The 21790-nt window shown below is 36.4% G+C and overlaps 1 protein-coding gene across 3 annotated transcripts in view; it reads right to left on the bottom strand.

Annotated features, from left to right (window-relative positions):
* LOC138701983 (uncharacterized) overlaps positions 1–12381 on the bottom strand; it is a 33870-nt gene extending 21489 nt beyond the window's left edge. Inside the window, exons 1-2 of one of the 3 annotated variants that reach the window (XM_069829414.1) lie at positions 12228–12381; positions 2289–2525 (exon numbers count right to left, since the gene is read on the bottom strand). In XM_069829414.1, coding sequence (XP_069685515.1) covers positions 2289–2519 — 231 coding nt within the window. In that variant the 5' untranslated portion in view covers positions 2520–2525; positions 12228–12381. Of the gene's footprint in view, positions 1–2288; positions 2526–3517; positions 3785–12131 lie in introns of those variants that run through there. The other 2 variants (XM_069829413.1, XM_069829412.1) reach the window with 2 other exon arrangements.
* Positions 12382–21790: the final 9409 nt, after the last annotated feature.

Raw genomic sequence — 21790 nt, 5'->3', positions numbered from 1 at the left:
TTCTGGGAATAATAAGTTAATTAAGTAGTAAAATATCACTGCAATCGAAAAGTATTGGGAATAAATTTGAATAAGGAACAAAAAAAAGTTTCCTTCCCAGGCAGAATTAGAACCAGGAAAGTCTTAGTTACCAGTCTATCGTGCTCTGGAGTGAACAAGGCTCTGAAATCAGCTACAAGGGTTGGTCCGATTATTTTTGCCACTACTGTACACTTTCAATCAGGAAATAAGTCTTATGAGCGAGAAAATCTCAAAAAGAGATCCAAATAATTTCCCTAGAATCAAGCCTAGTTTTCCTATTTCCCTATGACGTGTATATATTTCCCTAAATCTATGGAAATTTACCTAGGGTTAGCAAAACACATCCTTCCGGAAAGCACCGTCTTACACTGGCTGACAATTTTTCCCCCTGTCGGTAGGTGTGGGACCAAAGCGCGGAAAAGGCTAAAAATGCCCGGAAAAAATAACTAATTGTGTTTCTAATGTGCAAACAAATACAAGGAGATCATAGCCTATATTAATGTCTGGGCGTTGGTGGACTCACTGCTCTGGGTGGGCTATTAGTACATTATGCAACGAGCCTATAATGGTAGTAATTAAGACGCGAGTATGTTTGTTTATGAAACGTGCGCAAGCGAGTTTCATACTTTTCATACGAGCGTCTTAATTACCATTATAGGCAAGTTTCATACGACTTTTTATGCTCGACCATATTTCTAACTTGAAATTATTCATAAGCATTCATGTTATGGTTATGTAAGTGAGGAGCGGAACTGACCTGAATTGTGAGATGTGCGCAGACGCGAAAGTATTGATTTTTTCCGAGCCATGAATGTCATTGACCTTGATATAATCTAGAGAATAACATGAAGATTAGTCTTGATATAACCTGGAAATTGATTTAGAATTGAAAAACGAGATGACAAATTGAATTTATTTGAATATTATTTACAATTAACGGTAATTATTATAGTAACAGAACATAACCTTCTGCGACAGTATTGGATTTCCAGTCTCCGTGACTTTTCGCTAATTGTCTTTCGATTGCATATCCGAGAATAATCGATACTTGCGGTTTTATAACGGTACAATGGTTATTTCTCATTGGCTGAACAACTGACTTATAATGAATAGGTGTGCTTTAATGAGGTGGATTAAAGGGCTACTACCAGGTGTATAATTACTACATTTCGGCATGGTCGAGCATAAACAATCTTCTGCTCTTTTATTCCATTAAATCGTTCTAAAATTCAGCATTCATCGGAACCATTTTGACGTCACGAGCATTCATAAATGAAAAATTCATATGTATTAGCGTTCAATTAAAACAAAAACGTGCACATTATTGTTTATAAACTTATTTTCATAGTCCTAATCAATCAGATATGAAGAGTCTACTGCAAGAATGATGGATGTCATTTGGAATACATTTTTGCAGGAGAAGCAATTGAAAGTTTGAAATGCTTAGGGCTCAAAGCTTAACTGATTTTCCAATCATTACTGGACAATGACTATCAGTGTTAATGCCATATAACTCTGTATGTACATTCTTTATGTCTTAAGCTATGCATTGACAGTCTCGGTTCATTTTCGACAAAAAAGTGACATCCATCATTCTTGCAGTAGACTCTTCATATGTGAGTAATATACTGGGTGTTCATTTCAAAGTGTGTCATGACGTCACTGTTGTTGGGTCACCGATTTGAAGCGAGTTTCAGCTTATATGTTAGAGAAGTTGCCTATTATTTAAGGCGTTCTTCAATCTGAACTTGAGAACGTGTACGGTATAACTTGAACGTCGTAGCAACAGATGGCGGCCTGTACGATCTGTGTGCTACCATAACCTCTTTCGAACTATGTTTTGCGCCTGCAAGTCGTACGCAGGGTATTTGTTATCATCGGTTGCGTACGGTAACATTCCATAACACAAATCAAATGCTCCGTGTCCATGTTGACCGTCGAAGTTAATGTCAACAAATACGTAAGTAATCGTCTTAACCCTCTCCCCATATACCGACAGTACGTATTTCCAAACAGTTCACATTCCTGCCACTACCGGCGTTACCGTACGTATCGGTACGTACTCTTCAGAATGAACGCCGTACTTGCTAGGCAACTTCTCTGACTCATAGGTTATACACCTCTGCGGAAGTGTAGGAAGATTGAATTCTCTAGGCTCATCGGCTAGCCACATGACGGCATACAGCGAGCCATGACACACTTTGAACTGAACACCCAGTACTTCGAACATTGTAGTAATAATAATAATGATAATTGTAATTTCTTACCAGTGCCGGGTAGTCGGGAAACTTGTCTACCATATCCCAGACCAGGTCAACGAGAGTGATGTTCGGTATCGTAACGTTTGGATACGGGGATGTGATGACATTCTGTCCCTGAGTTGAAAAGCAGCGAGAACCATTTCTAATCTTCAATGCTAGTTCACGTTGGGAGATCAGTGTACTGTAAGAACGTTTCACAACTCTGCAGCTGAGAAGGAAGCTCCTCCAGGGATTCATTGTTATCTGTTAAAGATAAAATAAAATAGAATTACACATTTTGTATTTCCACTATTAACGGCTAATATATCGTTTACTTCCTTTTAGCTTAATAAATTAAAAACAGACAGAAAATTGGCAGATTGTCCAGACTGTATGGAATTTTGACTTGCGTACTTTGTTGTCAAGTTCTTGCTAAGTTTCTCAGTAAGGCTCTATTGCAAGAAAGGATGTCATAGTGGCTCATATTTTTTTTAATACAATGTAATTTGCTGTAAGCTTATAACTAAAATTTGATATAAAACACAAGTTAAAATGTTACGAAGTAATATTGTAAACCATTGTGTTGTAAAATGTAAGAAAGAACTTTATCACGTCGATTTATTGTAAAAATAGTCGAATGAGAAAAATGAGAGAGATCTGAGTGTTGGGAGAAAAATGGGGAAGGAAGATAGTAAATTGCTACTTTATAATATTTTGCTAATTTTTATTTCGAATAAATTTTATTCAGCTTCCTCCAACTGAAGGCTGCCTAGAAGACAAAGCTTACCATAAAATTGTTGTTATAATGGAAAAAAAAATAAAAGAATGGAGAAGAAAAAGAATAAGAAATAGCACAATTAGAAATAATTGGAAAAGACTAAACAAAACATCAATAATTCCAGAAGAAACATAAAATTTCCTAGTATCTATTAGCTATTGGATGATCACAGTCGTCTATTTAGCACTAGTTGCAAGACCCAACTTAAGTGAGCAGATCGCCATAGCAAAGAGCTCAATCTATATAACTGTAGAGATGGTTTCTTAGGATTTTTATATATCCCTTCACTGCAGACATAGATACTTCAGTGACAAGAGTTTGTCCTAGACCAAACTGCTTACAAAAATGCGCGAATCTTTTTGTGATGGTTCCTCTAGCCCCAATCAGTAATCCAATAACTTCGATCGACGTTAGATGATATTTTTCCTTATAATATGGTATAGTGGGGGTCGTATATGTCGCATTTTTCCTGATGTACCTCAGCAGGTTGATTTTCGTATGTTTCCATCCTTACAGTTGGATCAATTATGAATCCGCTTGTTGATCTTGTCGGGATAGCGATGATGTCAATGCGCCTTGTAGATCCATTTCTGGACAAACCATGGACCTCCTCCTCTACTTGGTAGTCTTTTCCTCGTAGGGCCGATGCTAGGAGGGTTCGAATCTTGTGGTGACGACTATTCCTCAGTAGTTCTCCATGAGGACAGGCTCCCAGAATGTGAGCAAACATTTAGATATTGCAAATTATGCCTCAAGATGCCAACTGGCGAAAAAGCTCGCGTATGATATAGAATACAATAACAAATTATTATATGTCATAATATTTGTTTTAGTAAAACTTATACAAGCCATTACACGAAAATATATAATTAATTTATCAAGTAAAACAGTATTGAGTTTGAAGTTTTACTTGCTAAAATAAAATCTTCAATGAAAACGGTTTGTTATTCCTGGATGGGATCGTTAATGAACAAATTAAATAATATGGCTGATAAAGGACATCCCTTGTCGAACTATCTAGTTCATTTCTTTGGATTCAGTACTGTTATTTTAACTAACGTATAAAATAATTTAAAACTACTTCTTTTAAATTTAGTACTGTGTCTATCGTACACTATACTCGAATACGATTATGAGATGAAAGTCCTCTCTTTAAGTTACGTAATTTCAATATTTTTATCTCTGTTCAACGTCCAATGTGCAAGGCAGAGAGTCAGGAAATACATGTTAATGTCTGAGACAAATGGTGTGTTGTGTTCTATTACGTTATGAGTACATGACGTTCCACGAGATTAAAATGCAGTCTTATCGATATTTAATTATCACAAACGTCGTTGGAATATTTATTAAGAAGTCTGGAATGCTACTGCAAGAAATTGAACAAATGCATGGTATGTGAACTAAAGTTAGAATGCCCGAGGATATTTGCTTTTAACATACTGTAACATGCCAAGAATATTTTTCGGGATGTGAATGAAACTCAAAGTTGTGCTTTCTGTTATGTCGTTATGAACAGTTATTTTAACGCGGAAATGCGATAAGAATGTGTGCTCTGATGATAAAGAATGTCATGTATGTGTTTGGAAAGAAATTCCGGAGTTGCCATAGTGAGACGTTCATAAAAATGAGGAGCTTATTTTCAAAACGACTCTTGTCCATTCCCATAACTTTCTGGGAAATCATAAAAAACGTTTTTAGGTCTAAAATTTCCTACCAGCTAGGCAAGAGACATTATTGAACCAAAGAGGTTGGGAGCATTTAGAACCAAATGAAAGCATGAGACTCTGATTCCAAAGCTGGAACTAAGATTTTGTCGCAATTTTGTTGTGGACAAAAGTCAGTTTGATTCCAGTAGTCTCTTTTAACATAAGATTTTAGTGGTTTTTAGAGGGCGTTCGGAAATCATGATAGTTGTATGTAGAGTTACAGTCGAAGAATGCATGGACAGAGGAAGCTCATTTTCGTTATCAGGTGGACAAGAGACGTTTTGAAAATGAGCTCCTCATATAATTATTCAACAGCAGTAGTTTTTAGTTAGTGCATTAAACACTCTGAATGAGAAATACCATATTTTATGTCAATATACAGAAATTAAGATACAAACCTAGTCTTTTAAAACTGCATTAATATAGGCTACCTCCATAATTAGACACAAGCGTATGCTGAGTTAAATAATAATAATAATAATAATAATAATAATAATAATAATAATAATAATGTTTATTGCCAGAAAAATATGATGAAATGAAATTGTGAATATACAAAATTCCAGCAGCCCCGTCAACATTTTTGACTTGAGAAATCTTCAGGAAGCCTTTATCAATTTTTTATTTCTTTTTTAACGACACTGTATCAGCTACTAGATTATTTAGCGCCGATGGAATTATGATAGCGAGATTGTATTTAGCGCAGGCCTGGGTGTTAATGCCCCAATGCAGACTACCCCTTAACTCCCCATTAAACATTAATACAGACTGTAAACTGAAGAATAATGTAATTGCTTAATCACAGTTTTGAAGTCTTAAACTACTTTGGTAAGTTACTTCTTCAATATTTGAGACTGTCAACGGAAGGTAAAGCAGTAATTACTTAATTACACTTTTAATATCTTTAATTAGAGACTGTGTAGCCCTAAAAATATTTGGGATTCTAAGTTACAAATGAAACAATGATTCTAAAATAACAAAGAGAATAAATTAAAGGTCGGTCTCAATAGCAATGGTGAAAGGAATTTTTTGTGATAAACAAATACTTAAAGAAACTAAAATCCTTATTTATTAATAAACAGTGAGAAGTACAGGGACATCATTTTATTTTTACTAACATTTTTAATATTAACCTGGCTATACCTTTCTATTAACGATTGAAACAGGAAACACCCTTTGCTACCCCTTCCAGACTGGAGTTCGATGATACTGGCGTAAAATACAAATCACTTTACTAGGTATAGGAGGAAAGAAAAGTAGTTCATCCATTTATGTAAACTAGGAAATATCGCAATTTTGAGTTTGATAATTTTCATTGGGGTTTTGTTTAATCAATATACAGTACTGTATTAACACTTTTAGTGTTTTTACTCACGAACTGAGCTATCCATTCGGACGTATTCATTATGCAGTGTATATTGAACTGTTACAGCACATTAGCGTACAATATAGAGAATGAAGTTAAATTGAAAAATAATCATAATATGGATATTTAAACACATTTTAGAAAATGGTGGCCGTTCATTTCGATACAGGCTTCAGTTCTTTTGTGCATATTATCGCACTATAGACTATTGTACCTAATTCCAATTACCAGTTTCTTCCTTCGTACGAGTGACTCATGTTGAAATAATTCTGTACCTACTCTATAAAAGAGTACTTACGTACTATAAATTCAATCTCCACTTCTGCCCGATCCGAAAAGATAAAATTACTCAGAAATGCTATCTACTGTCCGTTCAAGTGGTTTTGTCGCATGGTCGTAGAAAGGGGGGATCACGTGACAGTTACTTACTTAACGAGGCCCTTTTATTTAAGTTATTCTAAACACTTGTATAATATTACGTAGACGTCCAATTCCTAACAGAAATTAATGTTTTCAGAAGAGAGCTAAGATAGCTGACTTAACAGAGGGGCGAACAGAAGCAGGTGGGGGAAACCGGGATGCGACGTAGGCAAATGGACGACAGTACCTGTGCGAAAATATGATTCAATATTGAAAGCTCTTTCGTCACTGGAAAACGCGAACATATTTCTGGAACGTACAATACTCACTAACTCAGTACTGCTTACGCGCCCTCGGCTCTGTGTCGTGAACGGTTGGAAGTTTACTAGTAGAAGAGGTGGGAGTGAAGTACATTCAAAAACTCAGGTACAATAAAAATTGAAGTAAAAATAAAATGCTGCCCTGTACAATAACTTACAGTGCAGAAACATGGAATACGAAATTGACTTTTTAAGGTGGTCAGCACGATGTTATAAGCTATAGAAAAGATGAATTAAAAAATTATGTTATAGAATTTCTGGAACATAAATAAATATAATGGTTTGGACACTATTTGAATATGATGGTTGGCTTTTACTAGGGCTCCGTACACTCAGGCATTCTTTGGTCCATTGTGTGCCCTACATATGCGATGGTTGTCCACGTCTGACTGGTAGGTGACCTGGGTGGCATGACGCTGACAGATGGACCATCCTGTCTCGTCCCCTGATAGAGCCAGATCCCATCCGCATACGAGTAACTTGATTAAGCCCCAGGGGTCCGAAGCCCCAAGACCTTCCTATATAAGCATCGGAAACTCGTACTAGCCCCAAGATTTCGCCCCAGCCTATTTGTACTATTGCCGATGATAAATGAAATGAGGTCCACACCTGATGAGTAACGGTTAGCGCGTCTAGCCGCGAAACCAGGTGGCTCGGGTTCGATTCCCGGTCGGGGAAAGTTCCCTGGTTGAGGTTTTTTCCGGGGTTTTCCCTCAACCCAATATGAGTAAATGCTCGGTAACTTTCGGTGTTGGACATCGGACTCATTTTACCGACATTATCACCTTCATCTCATTCAGACCCTAAATAACCTAAGCTGTTGATAAAACGTCGTAAAAATCTACTAAATGAAATGAGAAGGTGGAGGTAGATTTGGAGTGTGTTGATGGAATAATAAAGGGAAATAGAAGTATTCCGAGAAAAACCCTACGCAACATCTTTGTCCACCACAAAATTCCATCACGAACTTGCCAAAGATCGAACCCGGGCCGCCTGGATGGAAGACCAGCGTGCTAGAACTTGAGTCACAGACGTGGCATGATTAGGACGGATGCAATACTGCGTCAGAGGAGTTTAGAATGGGTCAAAACTAGGAAGGAAAAAATATAAGACATAATAAAACATGGCTGGAGGATATTATTGATGTGATGGAAGCGAGAGAATTACAGGCATAAACCCGAGTCACACGGGGATAGTTTACAGGAGTCAAGTGCTTGCAGCCTCTAAACTTGATGTTATATTTGTGATCACACGGAGACATTAAACTTGAAACCATGCTTGAAAAAAAAGCGCGCGCTGAATGTTGTATTCGCAGTGGTGTTTGAATTCTTGTATTCTGTTATAGTTAATAAAAATCAATAGTGAACTGGCATTTTTAGTTTGGTGAAACTGAAGATGCCACCAGCACATATTCAAACATGTGTGCAGCTAATTGGCGCCTTGTTATTGTATGAATTACAAAATATTCTTTAAAAAAAGGAAAAGAGAACATGGGTTAAGAAATGGATTCGTAGAAGAATTATGCATGGTGCATCCAATACCTTGTTGAAAGAATTAGCTGAAGAAGGTCCTGCAGAATACAGGAAACATCTCAGAATGAGTCCTGTTTTAAGTGTTTTTAACTTTTTCGAACCACTTCTACGTCTATGTTTTCGAAACCTTGTTCCATGAGTTCACTGACTAGTTTCTGGAATAATAATTCCAGCTTGTTTTTATTGAGGTATTCTTTGTCACGTATATTCCATAGAATTTCATACTTCTCATACACTTCCAAAAACTTTATGATATCGTTGGAATTCCACTTAGGGGCGCTCATTATTAATTATTATTAATTTACTTCGACAATAGGCCTAAAACTACAAACTTTCTACTTGCCAAGTTGCTACAAGTTCGCATTCACACGCGGGAAGTGGTGGAGTCAAGTTGGTCACGTGACGGGAAAGTGGACACAAAAGTTGACGGGTCGTCAACTCAAATTCTGCTTGACCGCCAAGTACAACTTGACTGTCTCGACCATATCATACGGGGAAAGTTGAAGGAAAGTCGACTTACTCCAAGCACTTGACTCCTGTAAACTATCCCCGTGTGAATTAGCCCATAAACACTGGGCACAGGAAGATACATTTAATTTTAAAACCTATGTGGTATGTTATTTAATGATTCGTAATAATGAACCTATGGGTATTGTCAGTATATCATTTAACTACTTAAACTTCAAAGTTTAATTTCAACGTAGAGGAGAAATGGTCGACAAATTTTGTCTGCAGCCATCCATTCGGAACACTGCAACACAGGACCGACAGTTATAGGCTACCTCCAGCTCGGAAGAAACCATGCTAAGAATATTATCACAATTTAAAATCCATCGCCTTAGACTGGTTTGAATCCGTGAACCTCGGATCCAAGACTAGCATTACACCACCGAAGAAAACAGCAAGGCGAATAGAGACTATCTCCTATGGTAAACATATCGATTTGTTACGTCAATTAACATCGTCTCCTCTCAAGAGTTGTCAGTAGTCCATTAATATTCATTTAAAGACGGACGTAAAGTCCAACAATCGATGACAGCAATTTTAGTGACTACATCGCGGTGTATCCAGTCCAGATGTGTGTACTGTCTTCCTTTCTTGAAGAAAGAAAGTGGAGGAAGATGCAGTAAAAGCAATACGTTTAAAACAGGGGCGTAATTTCAGTTTTTGCTTGGGGAAGGGGCAATATTTTTAGGGAAAACTTTACAAAGTAGGCTATATCGCGTGGTGTACTCTCTATTTCTTCGGATATGAACTATTTTCCATACCGTAAAATGGGATAAACTTGAGTGCTGGACTTAACTTGACCATAATATAAAAACAGAAACCGAATGACATTGTTGTTTTGAGACATGATTTTTTTTTTGTGTGTATGCAGCTGAAGTGTAAAAATTAAAACCTAAAATTTTCGACAGGCCTGTCTATTCGCCCAAATTATATTGCAGGCGAAGCCAAAGTGTTTCTTTTCCACGGGTATGAGGCAAAATGTTAATTTTATAAATTTAGAAATTAATGCAGAAACACTACTTGTAAAAGCTACTTCTATGTATACAGGTAATTCAGCACATTTATTGCACCTGTGCGCGTTATTTTTTATAAGATTTACAGTAGCTCAGAGACACGATCCCCAAAATCTTTAAACAGGTCGTGGGTTGTGGTTATAAAGAAAGCAGGAAAATATAAACCTGATGACACTCACTAGCTGAATAATATAGGCTACCCTAACTTCTGTAAATAGTAAATGAGTGAAATAATAATATAGCGAATTCCGAAAAACATTGGTTTGGTTGCACATGCAGTTTACTTCAAATAATAGTAAAAAAAAAAAAAAATGTCAATTCACATCTAGGGCTGACTGCAGTCCTCATAAATTTATTTTATACACTGAAAATATTAATATTTATTTATGCAGTGAATTAAAACACCAGATTGTCTGGTGGATTCCTAAGAAGGCAAGACAGGAAAGATATTATCGGATGAAATGCTATTGGCACGATTTCTTGAATGAGTCCCAATAAATCTCTTTTTTTATTTAAGTGTTTCTAAAAGTAGAATATTTTAATATTAAATATGAAGTTCTCACATTTCTTTCTTTAGTAGTACTATACTTCGTTCCATAATGTCTGACAGGAGAAGTAGGCCTAAACATTGCTGGCAGAGGAGGAGAGAAGTATAATTGCTTTTCAACCAATGACAGAGGTCTCATTCCACGCTTATGTTGAAGTTGGGCTGCATGAAGTGTTCTACCCCCTCCCAACTTCAAGATAAGTATGAAGCGAGACTTCTGCCATAGGTTGATTAGCAATTATACTTCTCTCCTCCTCTGAAGGAAATGTTTACTTCTCCAGTCAGACATTATGGGACGAAGTATAGTTAATATAATTTTTTTAACCTTGTACTCAGAGGGGGCAACTGCTATACCATTCTCCTCTTAAATGATGCCCCTGGTTTGAAATTACAACATGTAAATTATTGTGTTTTATTCGTTACTGTAGCATCGATGGCAGAGAATCCCATTACCGGTACACAGACCTTCGAACAGAATATTGGGCAACTCAATACGTGAACTCTGAAGTTAGGGTCAAAGAAATTATCTCAGACCTTTGGTGACGTGGTGTTAAAACAACGATGTCCCGTATAATTGAAAGCGTACTGGTATGTGCAGTACTTTCAGGACTTCATTAATAGCGATTATTAATGTTTTAATATGCCAAGAATTGTTTACTGATATCAACCGTTGCAATTAAGATTGCGATCAGCGACATTCATTTTTATATAATATGTATCGCGATCTAAAGATGGGTTCGGGATGGATAGACATATTCTCATCTAGGTTCCCAAGAAAATCGGAAAAAATATGGAATATTCTGCACTGATTAAAAAAAAAATAAGATTTTGTGTATATTTACCATCCTACTTGAACAGGAACTTGAACAAAATGAACTGAAAATGCATTCTTAACGAAATAGATTCACCTGAGAATGCACCGTTATAAATCAATCAGCGTCACATGTACAATACGTTTTTAAGGCTTCAAATCGTGAAATGCGACACAATCCTCACTGAAAAATGATTTCACAATAAGCATTGGTTTTACTGTCTTTATATAGTCTACAACTGTTTGTCTCAACAGTTCATAGTGAGTTGATGAGAGAAAACAATCTTTCAACATTTGAATTTCTACCAGGGATACACATAATGAAGTCGGCCTGGGTAGCGCAGTCGGTATAGCGCTGACCTGTGCTCGAGGTTGCGGGTTCGATCCCGGCTCAGGTCGATGGTGTGCTTAAATGCGATAAGCTCATGTCAGTAGATTGACTGGCATGTAAAAGAACTCCTGCGAGACAAAATTCCGGCACACCGGCGACGCTGATATAACCTCAGCAGATGCGAGCGTAGCTAAATAAACCATAATTTTTTTTACACAAAATTAATTTTTAAATTTGAGAGCTCATCATCAACACTTCTGAACAGATCCACCCAGACTTCATCTAATTGTTTTGATTTAAGAATTTCCTTCAATTCACCATCTTCTTTGGAGTTGAGAATATTTTTGACGATAATTATGATCTCATCAAATAAGTGAGATTCAAAAATGTTTGACGTTCATTGACATAACAGTTGAAATTATTGAAACGAGGCATCGTAGACTGTGTCTGCGGCAGAAACAATCGAGCATGTAGGCTACGTATGGCTGTGCAGTAGAATTTCCAGTTTATAAATACCACAGGAAGAATTTGTAAACCGGATTTCTCAAGGTCAAAACAATTAGTTCTGAAACAGCTGTATTGCTCTACTATCGTCTTACCTTAGTATAGTAGAATGAGGACGCACACACGCATTAATGGATTTTTGAATAGAAACAGATTGCACATCACACACGACAGCACTATTATGTACTCACCACAATCCTTGAAAGCAACAAAGACTACTGCCGGAGGGAGAAGTTCGTGTTTGTATTATACAGACACTCTCGGGTCTTCACTGCGACTGGGGGCGTGGCGTAATGCCAGGGTCGACCACTTGCCACGCTGTGCGGCGTTGATCAAACTACGCGAGTTAACAGTGCCAATGAAAACAGTCTGGAGAATATTTTCCTCCTTGCTTTATGAATTTAATTTCTTTGTTCCATAACATGTTTGCTTAAATTAGGAAATGATTTAGGTTAGTCCTTCAGTCTGAACATTTAATGATGATTAACCTGAACGTTGTCGTAATCATGGCTCATAGGCATGGGGTGCATGAAAGGAATTGTTCCTGGAGGTCAAAGTAATATAGACTACCGTCATTTCCCATAACTATGGTCCTCAAACACAACTATGGTCCACGAATACTACCATTTAAATTTTGTATTCCATAACGTAATACCTCGTTTATCTTTATTTTTGCTGTACTGTAGTTTGAAGTCAAGTCTCTGCAGCTATCTACGAACGGTCTATGTTACTTCTGCAATGTACTTTGAATGGTTGTATCGTGGACCTTAGTTATGTTCCAGGACCATAGTTATGGGAAATGACGGTACCATCTCTCTTAGAATTACGTATGAAGAAAGCATAATTCTGAGGAGTTACAATAGATTTATTTGCAAATTCATATACAAATCAATGTTAACGTTAACATTATGTTTCTAAATGTAGAGATTCATTAGGCAATTTAATCTTTTTATAGTACGGGTGAGAAAGAACTGGGACAAGCCTGGAACATGTTATAGGGGAAAGTCCGTTCAGTTCACTTCATGTGGCAGATACGCGAGATATCAGCTCCTTTTTTAAAAGTACTGAACAAAGTGGAATTAGTAAAATAATGAAGAATCTGACGATAATAATATTACGGATCGCCACCGGTGAAGCTCAGTCGGCTCAGACGCTTGCCTGCCGATCCAGAGTTTCGCTTGAGCGTGGGTTCGATTCCCGCTTAGGCTGATTACCTGGTTGGATTTTTCCAGGTTTTCCCCATCCGTTCGAAATTGGAAAGATAAAATATCTCAACACACTGAAATTGATACACTTATTTTAACATAACGTATTTGTACACGTGTGTACATATACCGTAACACAGGAAAGCACCGTATTTGGCTTAGGTCTCAAATTCTATTGGTTGCCTCCAAATATACTGCACATAATCCCAACCGATTAAAAAGATTACATTTTGACTCGTCTGAAAATTGACATGCTTTATGCACTCAGTATCTTTATTTACATGCTCTTTTGCAAATGCCATTCTCCTAGATTCATTCCTCTTATTAATGTATCGCTTCTTTGTAGAAACTCGGCCGTTATACAGGGACATCATTTTATTTTTACTTCAACTTTTATTGTACCTGAGTTTTTGAATGTACTTCACTCCCAACCCTTCTACTAACGAAGTTCCAATTGTCCACACAGAACCAAGGCCGCAGTACTGAGTTAGTGAGTATAGTACGTTTCAGAAATATCTTCGCGTTTTCCAGTGACGAAAACTTCCAATATTGAATCATATTTTCGTACAGGTACTGTCGTCCGTTTGCCTACGTCGCATCCCGATTTCCCCCGTCTGCTTCTGCTCGCTCCTCTGTAAAGACTAATGGCTGAGCTTTCTTAGATCTTTTCTGAAAACATTAATTTCTGTTAGGAATTAATTGGACGTCTAAGTAATATTATGCAACTGTTTAAAATAATTTAAATAAAAGGGCCTCGTTGAGTAATTAACTATCACGTGATTGCCCCCCTTTCTACGATCCTGCGACATAACCACTTGGACGGACAGTAGATAGCATGTCTGAGCAATTTTATCTGTGCGGGTCGGGCAGAAATGAAGACTGAATTTACAGTACGTAAGGTACTCTTTTATAGAGTAGGTACAGAATTATTTCAACATGAGCTACTAAGTATGAAGGACGAAACTGGTAATTGGAATTAGATGCAATAGTCTATAGTGCGATAATAGACACAAAAGATCTGAAGCCTGTATCGAAATGAACGGCCACCATTTTAAAAAATATGTTTAAATATCCATATTATGATTATTTTTCAATTTAACTTCATTCTCTATATTGTACGCTAATGTGCTGTAGACAGTATAATATACGCTGCATGATGAATACGTTCGCATGGATAACTCAGTTCGTGAGTAAAAACACTTATTGTTAACACTGTACTGTATTTTGATTAAACAAAATGTAATGAAAATTATCAAACTCAAAATCGCGATATTTCCTACTTTACGTAAATGGATGAACTACTTTTCTTCCCTCCTATACCTAGTAAAGTGATTTGTTTGTATTTTACGCCAGTATCATCGAACTCCAGTCGTGGAAGGAGGTAGCAAACTGTGTTTCCGGGTCTCAATCATTAATCCAAAGGTATAGCCAGGTTAATATTAAAAATGTTAGTAAAAATAAAATGACGTCCCTGTATTAGTGTTTACGCAATACTTTTCAGTGTTTAAGAATTGACTTTCTTTCGCAGGTATCTTTCAACCTGATGGTCAATTTTGGAGCACTCATTTTAGGGTTTTCTCTCTTACCTGATTTGCGATCCAGTGTTTGTCCTTAACTGTGAAAATCTTTCTGAAACTCTTTTTCTGTTTGTTAGTAATTATTTCTTGTCTGTGAAGCATTCAACATCCGTATGCAGCATTGATTGTGGTCTGTGCACCGCTACTATTTTATAAATTTATCATACCTTTAAAATGCCGTGCCTAGTAAGTTTTTCGCCTTAGAATTTCTGTAGGTTCCTTCATTCGAACAGCGACACACGAAGAGAAAGTGGCAGACAGACTTGAAGCTCGCTTGTATAAAAATAGTTTCTTACCAGCGACCCCAGATCTCCTTCCAAAGGCGTGCGCTCGCGTATATTTTAGTTGTTTTTCCTCCCTACACCCTGATCATTATCATTGTCCGAGGGCGAAACTCGTCATAAAATTAAAATTTCGGAAATAAATTAGTCGTTGATAAAATTCACGAGTGTGTGTATGCCTGTATGTATTTGTTTGTGGAGAGAGGTAAGAAGAATATCCGTCTGCATGTAGACCGCGAAAGAATGTTCAACATGCGTACAATCTCCAGGAGATAGAAATGAGATGAGATGTAAAGTTTTTCATCCCCTGAGCTACCATAAGCAGGCTCCTCAATGTCATCTAATAACACAGACCGTCCCACTAACACCAGTAGGACGTCATCGAAGTTGTCCCCGAAAGACTTGATCATTCCACGGTATTAGCGATGGATGCCATCAAACGTCTCTCGTATAGCATAAGGAATAGGCAGCCTCTGCTGATACGTCAGCAGGCACCAAACATCGGGCATTCCTAACAGGCTAAGTTGCTCAGAGAAGTTGTAACTGGCTAGCCGTCTTCACTCGGTATCACCGAAGCTCGTACTTCATACTTTTTTTTTAGTTGGTTATTTAACGACGCTGTATGAACTACTAGGTTATTTAGCGTCGATGAGATTGGTGATAGCGAGATGGTATTTGGCGAGATGAGGCCGAGGATTCGCCATAGATTACCTGATATTCACCTTACGGTTGGGGAAAACCTCGTAAAAACCCAACCAGGCAATCAGCCCAAGCGGGGATCGAACCCGCGCCCGAGTGCAACTTCAGACCGGCAGGCAAGCGCCTTTTATACCCTGAAATAATTTTTATATGAAATGAAATAAGCGGAAGAATAGGATGAAATGGTGAGTGTTTTTTAATTTATTGGTTTACTTTACGATGCTTTGACAACTGCTATGGTTATCTAGCGTCTAAGTGAGATGAAGGTGCTAATGTTAGCGAAATGAGTCCAGGGTCCAGCGCCGAAAGTTACCCACTACTTGCTCTTAATAACTTACGGGGAAAATCCCGGAAAAACCTGAACCAGATAACTTGTCCCAACTAGAGTTTAAACTTGGACGTGCTCAATTCACAGTCAGACATACTAACCCTTAACTCCATAGCGGTGGACCTGGAGAATGTTAAAATTGATTTGTAATTTTGAGGGAAATGGGAAAATCCCAAGGAATCTCCCTTCCTTCCATCTTCTCCACCATAAGTATGACTCCGGTCAACACCTGGCATGGAACCCTTGCTCGTGAAAGAATAATCTCTCACTCTTGCACTGAGGTACCAAAAGGGCAATAATTCTCTTGCTCTCCTTCGAACATTGTACTTGCAATTGTAACTCAATACGTCATGTAGTTAATGTGCTTTGGAACCAAATCAAAGTTCTTTACGGTCAAAGTTGTTTGTAAACGCAAGCATGTTTTATCTTTTCCCGTCTGCTATTTTACAACTCACTTTAAAGATATGTACAATCAACCTTTGTACGCAAGCATCAATTTTAGCGTAACACGATTACGTTTACTTATTCTGAAATACCTAGCTTACTTCATACTTTTACAAGTTTAGACTAGTGTACTGTAACTGTATGTGTCATTGTCTTCAGCATTGTGGCTTACTGGTGATGTGCACTAATCATATGATATCGGTTAAAATGAATACAAGCCATATAATAACATATGCCAATGAAAACAGAATCACAATAGTCCAAGGCCTACTGATATACCCGGAGATCCTACACACGCGATATGACCTGGATGTTAAAACGTGTATAAATTAATTTCGCAAATGAAAATGTTTTCAATGAAAACAATTAATTTCTAGTGCGTGAGTTTCGAAAGAATAGGTTTGTAGATATTAAAAATGAACAAAATTCGTCCTAAAATTTAGAGACATTGTTGCACGTAGAGGAATAGACATGCATGTGACGTGCTTATATGTACTTCTATGAAAAATGTTCAAACCATATTTTTACAACATTACAATGCTTTACCTTTACTTTGTTTTTATGTTTTGTAGTAAAAAATAAATATGTATGCCAGTGATAAACTTTTTAGATTGCTGTATTATAAAATTAAGTTATTTTTTATACGTGTGTTAAAAATATCATTTTTGTGAACGGAAATGTCTGGGAAACAAGGCCTCTCGGCAAATATAGGAACAAAATAAAATAAAAAACACTATGTGTTACACTATTTTTAAGGAGCTGTTGCTGAAGTAGGCTGTGCACCATTTTGCAAATTTTTTGAACAACTGTTTATTAGTGAAAAAAAAACAAGTTATGAAAATGAATAATGGTTCGGAAAACGAAGAAAGTGAATCTGAATAAATGAAAGTGAATATTGGTAGAGTTACTTTAGAATTCTTAAATTCATTGAATATATAAGTGAAATCATATGGTAAATGCAGAGAAAACGTTTTATTTGTCAGTTAAGATACGGACTAGCAGTCTAGTAGTTTTTTTCGAATACTCTAATTTGCTCAAAGTCCAACTCTGTTGACGGTTTCTGTGATAAATATTATCAGGACATTCACTCCTGCAAAGAGATGCTTCATCACACACATGTCTGGGTGTGACACTGTATAAAGTCAAGCAGTACTTGAATGACGATCCTTATGCTTAAGGAATATTCCATCTCCCTCCAGATCTATTGAAAATTAACAGGTTTGATTTAAGGTTTAACTAGTAGCATGTAGCCCTTATAATTTCTTGCACATATTTCTGTTCATAAAAATAAGAGGTGGTGAGGGAAAACGAAGAATAACAAAATAAAAATATAACGTGCTTCTATACGATATATTCGATGAATGCAGCTGTCGAACTGTAATTTACACAATTATGGTTCGAACTCATAATTAAAATTATAATTATAATTATTCTTTTCGCTAAATTTAGTGGTTATTGACAATATTGCAAGTAAAGTCTCGCACATAAAGATATTACAAAATAACATTTTTTAAAAATATAGTTCTACTTTGGTAAGATCAATCAAGTACCTTCCATTAAAAGGTTCATTTCGATACCATCTAAAAATTTAATGTAAAATATTTTAAATAATTGGCCTTATATGAAAATATAGAGATTAATGTTATAACACTTTACTTCTAGGCAAAGAAGTTACGTTTGAACCTAAATGGAATGGATTTTTAAAACTATAGAGTCTGTTTTGCATTTTCAAAAATTTTGTACCGAGCATGACGTAGTAATGGTTATCATTCAGAAGATTCGGAGGTGGATGCTATCCTGTCCTACGTTTTTCGTAGTTTCTCAAGTCTCTCCAGGTGATTCCTGGGATAATACTAATTTTTAAAGGGCCATGACCCATCTCCATTCTAATCCCAATTAACCCTCACAATCACTTCGTCTATCATCCTATCATCTCCAGCGACAGGTCTGCCATCTATCCTTTGCACTCGTCGAAAAGTGTTCTCTGTGAGTAAGGTGGTGAACAATTGTACTGTGGTTTCCTGGGCAGGCCTACTGGAGAATGACCAGTGATCAAGGTATAGGCATTTTTTATTATCCAGGATGTTACATTATATATATTGTGTCCACAGAAACATTTCGTGATTATAAACTGCTATAATTTTGTAACTATGCGTATTACGAAATCCATAACGGTTCCATTAGAAAGAACAGCTCAATGAATTTCAGGGGATGTATTTGTAATAAATTGTTGATGGAAAACACTGATAGCACAATATGAAAAAAGACATTGTTCCCGCTCTTTCGCTTGTCATTATGGCATTGTTGGATAGAAGAAAATTATGTTAAATGGTCCCCTGTGAATGTTTACATTTCAACTCAATGTGAAATCTGCAGCATTTAGGCCCAATTGTATAAAACTCCCTGACTAAAGATCAACTTTGATCGTAGATCGAAAAGTGAACCGAGTTCAGACACTTCTTCTATTGTATAAAACTTTTCTGCGATCAAATTACCTCGGTTCAAATGCAATCTAAGTTCACGTGAAAAGGATCTGGCAACATCGCATAAACAGGTGAAATACGTGATGCGTGGTCCATGTTATACCCGCGGTTATTTAGTAAGTCTGTGTGTTATACAGGTTTGTTCAGTGTTGCCAATCTAGCGACTTTAACTCTTTTTCAACAACAATTTCTTTTAACTTTTATATTGCTTAAATAGGGATTTAGTGACCTTTTTAGTACCCCAATAGTGACAAAATTTAATCTTTCTTTGTTGATAATGAGAAATCTAGCTACTTTACAACTACTTTTTGGCGACTTTCCGTATACTCTGTTGGGGACACTGGTTTTTTGTGCAATATAAATAATGGCGGACAATAAGAAGAAGGTTGACTGTTCTCCGAGTTGTTAACATGTTATAGTGTTTGATACTGCTAAACATAATAAAGCTTTATAAAACGACAATTTTAGTTTAGTAATACAGTAAATTGAAAATTTATGAATGTACCTATCATATCCATTAATAATTAATGGTTGTTATAAACATAATATAATTATAGGTTATGTTATTTGATACTGCTGAACACGATAGAGCCTTATAAAATATAGGATTGTTTGTGTATTAAGGCAAGAAATTGAAAGAAATATATATAAATGTACCTATCATATCTATTAATATTAATAATAATGGATATTTTATTTGCACAATCTGTCACTCGAATATTTCAAACAGAAAAGAAATAACTGAACTTGGATCATCTAACTTAATCGGAGAAATTTCTTCAGTCAAAGTTGACTTTAGTTTGAGACAAATTAATCTCAGATTAGACTTTATACAACACAAAATTCCAAGTTCAGCTGAAACAAGGATCAATTTAACCTCTGATCTAAGATTAAATGGTTTATACAATCAGGCCTTAGAGAGTTACGGCGAACCCACAAGGAACGTAGTTGGTGTGTATTGTACCATCTGAGAATCGTCTTGTCAGTAGGTGCCGCATGTTGAAACTCCCGTCTAAAGGCATGCTGAACTCCGTGTGCTATGGTATTCACTAACTCTTAGCGCCTTGTCTAATCCTGCCATACCTATATATGATGCTGATTCACGCAATAAAATTTAAGAGTCATTCACTGTCAGTATTTTTCGCTCTTGTGAAAAAGTATTTCAGAGAGTCATCATGTATAAGCACAATCTTAAACCTGTGTTCTTCATATAAAATTTGTAGTAAGAAATTGAAGCATAGTATCCTTGAAATACCATAGCTTGCCCTGTACATTTCATTAAACGCAACAGTACATCGAAATAAGCTTTCATAATTACGTATTCCGAAAGTGACTTCTTTTATATCGATTATATTAGAGGAGACATTGTAGCTTTATGATGAACTATAATCAATCAAGAAACAACAACGGGACGGGTAGCTCAGTTGGTAGAGCGACTGACTATGGACTCCAAGTTCAAGAGAAGTGCCGGCGGTTTTCTCATTAGCAAAACTTCCAGAACGGCTCTGAGGTCCACTCAACTTTCTGTCAAATTGAGTACCCGTACGATTCTGTCCTGGGGGAAAGGGTAGCCTGAGCGTTGTATTCAATTCAATTCAATTCAATTCAATTCAATTCAATTCAATTCAATTAAATTCAATTCAATTTATTTGGCCATTAGACATACAGTTTTAGGCTTCATCAGAATACATGAAAAAAAACATATAAATACATTTAAAAAACACTAATAACAGAAAACAGTAAAATTTAAGTAATACAGTACAATCAAAACATGAAATAATTTGAAACTTTTAAATTGAAGAAAACTAACTAAATTGCAATTAAAACTTATTTATTAAAATACAATTTCATACGAATTTGTGTTGAAAAACTCAGCAACAGAATAAAAGGGATTATTTAATAACCAATTGTAAAATCTGGTTTTGAAACTATTGATTGGTAATTTATAATATTGACTAGGGAGCTTATTATATAATTTCATCCCCATAATTAAAAAGTTTGTATTGCTCTTGTGTAATCTACAATATGGAATATTAATTTGTTCACTATTTCTAATTTCATGATCATGTATATTGGCCACTAATGAGTAGTTATATAGCACCGAGGCAATGAAAGTATGGAACTCTATATCCATGACCTCCATGCGTCTTAATGGCGTATACATCATTAGGCAGGTCTATTATACACAAGTCCCAGAAGGTGGGGATGACATTGGAAAACACTACGGGTGGCATTTCAATTCCGGAGAGGTCCGAGACATTACTCAAGCAGATCTAAAACAGTCATCAAATATCACAAATCGTCATTGGTATACTAGTGAAACACAGTGGTGGCTCGTGGGTATTGAATTAAGAGGAGCTGCATACAAAAATAAACCAAGCAACTTACTTCATTTAAAGATTAGTTCCATGCGCCTTATCTTGTAAGTTGTGTTTAAATGAGACAGGCTCATGTCAGTAGATTTACTGGCATTTAAAAGAATCCTGCGGACAAAATTCCGGCACACTGGCGACGCTGATATAACCCCTGCTGTTGCGAGTGTCGTTAAATAAACCATAATTTAATTTTTTATATGCAGATTTGAACCTTAGAAATATCTAACTGGCGATGTCGTAGTTGGTTGTATAATATATAATATATACATGATACATCAATAAATGAAAAAAATAACAGCCAGAAATTGAATTCAGGATCTTCAAGAGTACGCACCAGTGCGCTTGCCTCATTTATTGTGATG

Source organism: Periplaneta americana, chromosome 6 (assembly GCF_040183065.1).
Source record: "Periplaneta americana isolate PAMFEO1 chromosome 6, P.americana_PAMFEO1_priV1, whole genome shotgun sequence".
NCBI classification, from domain to species: Eukaryota; Metazoa; Arthropoda; class Insecta; order Blattodea; family Blattidae; genus Periplaneta; species Periplaneta americana.
Note: the sequence above shows the minus strand (reverse complement) of the source record. Positions and strands in the feature narration are given on the sequence as shown.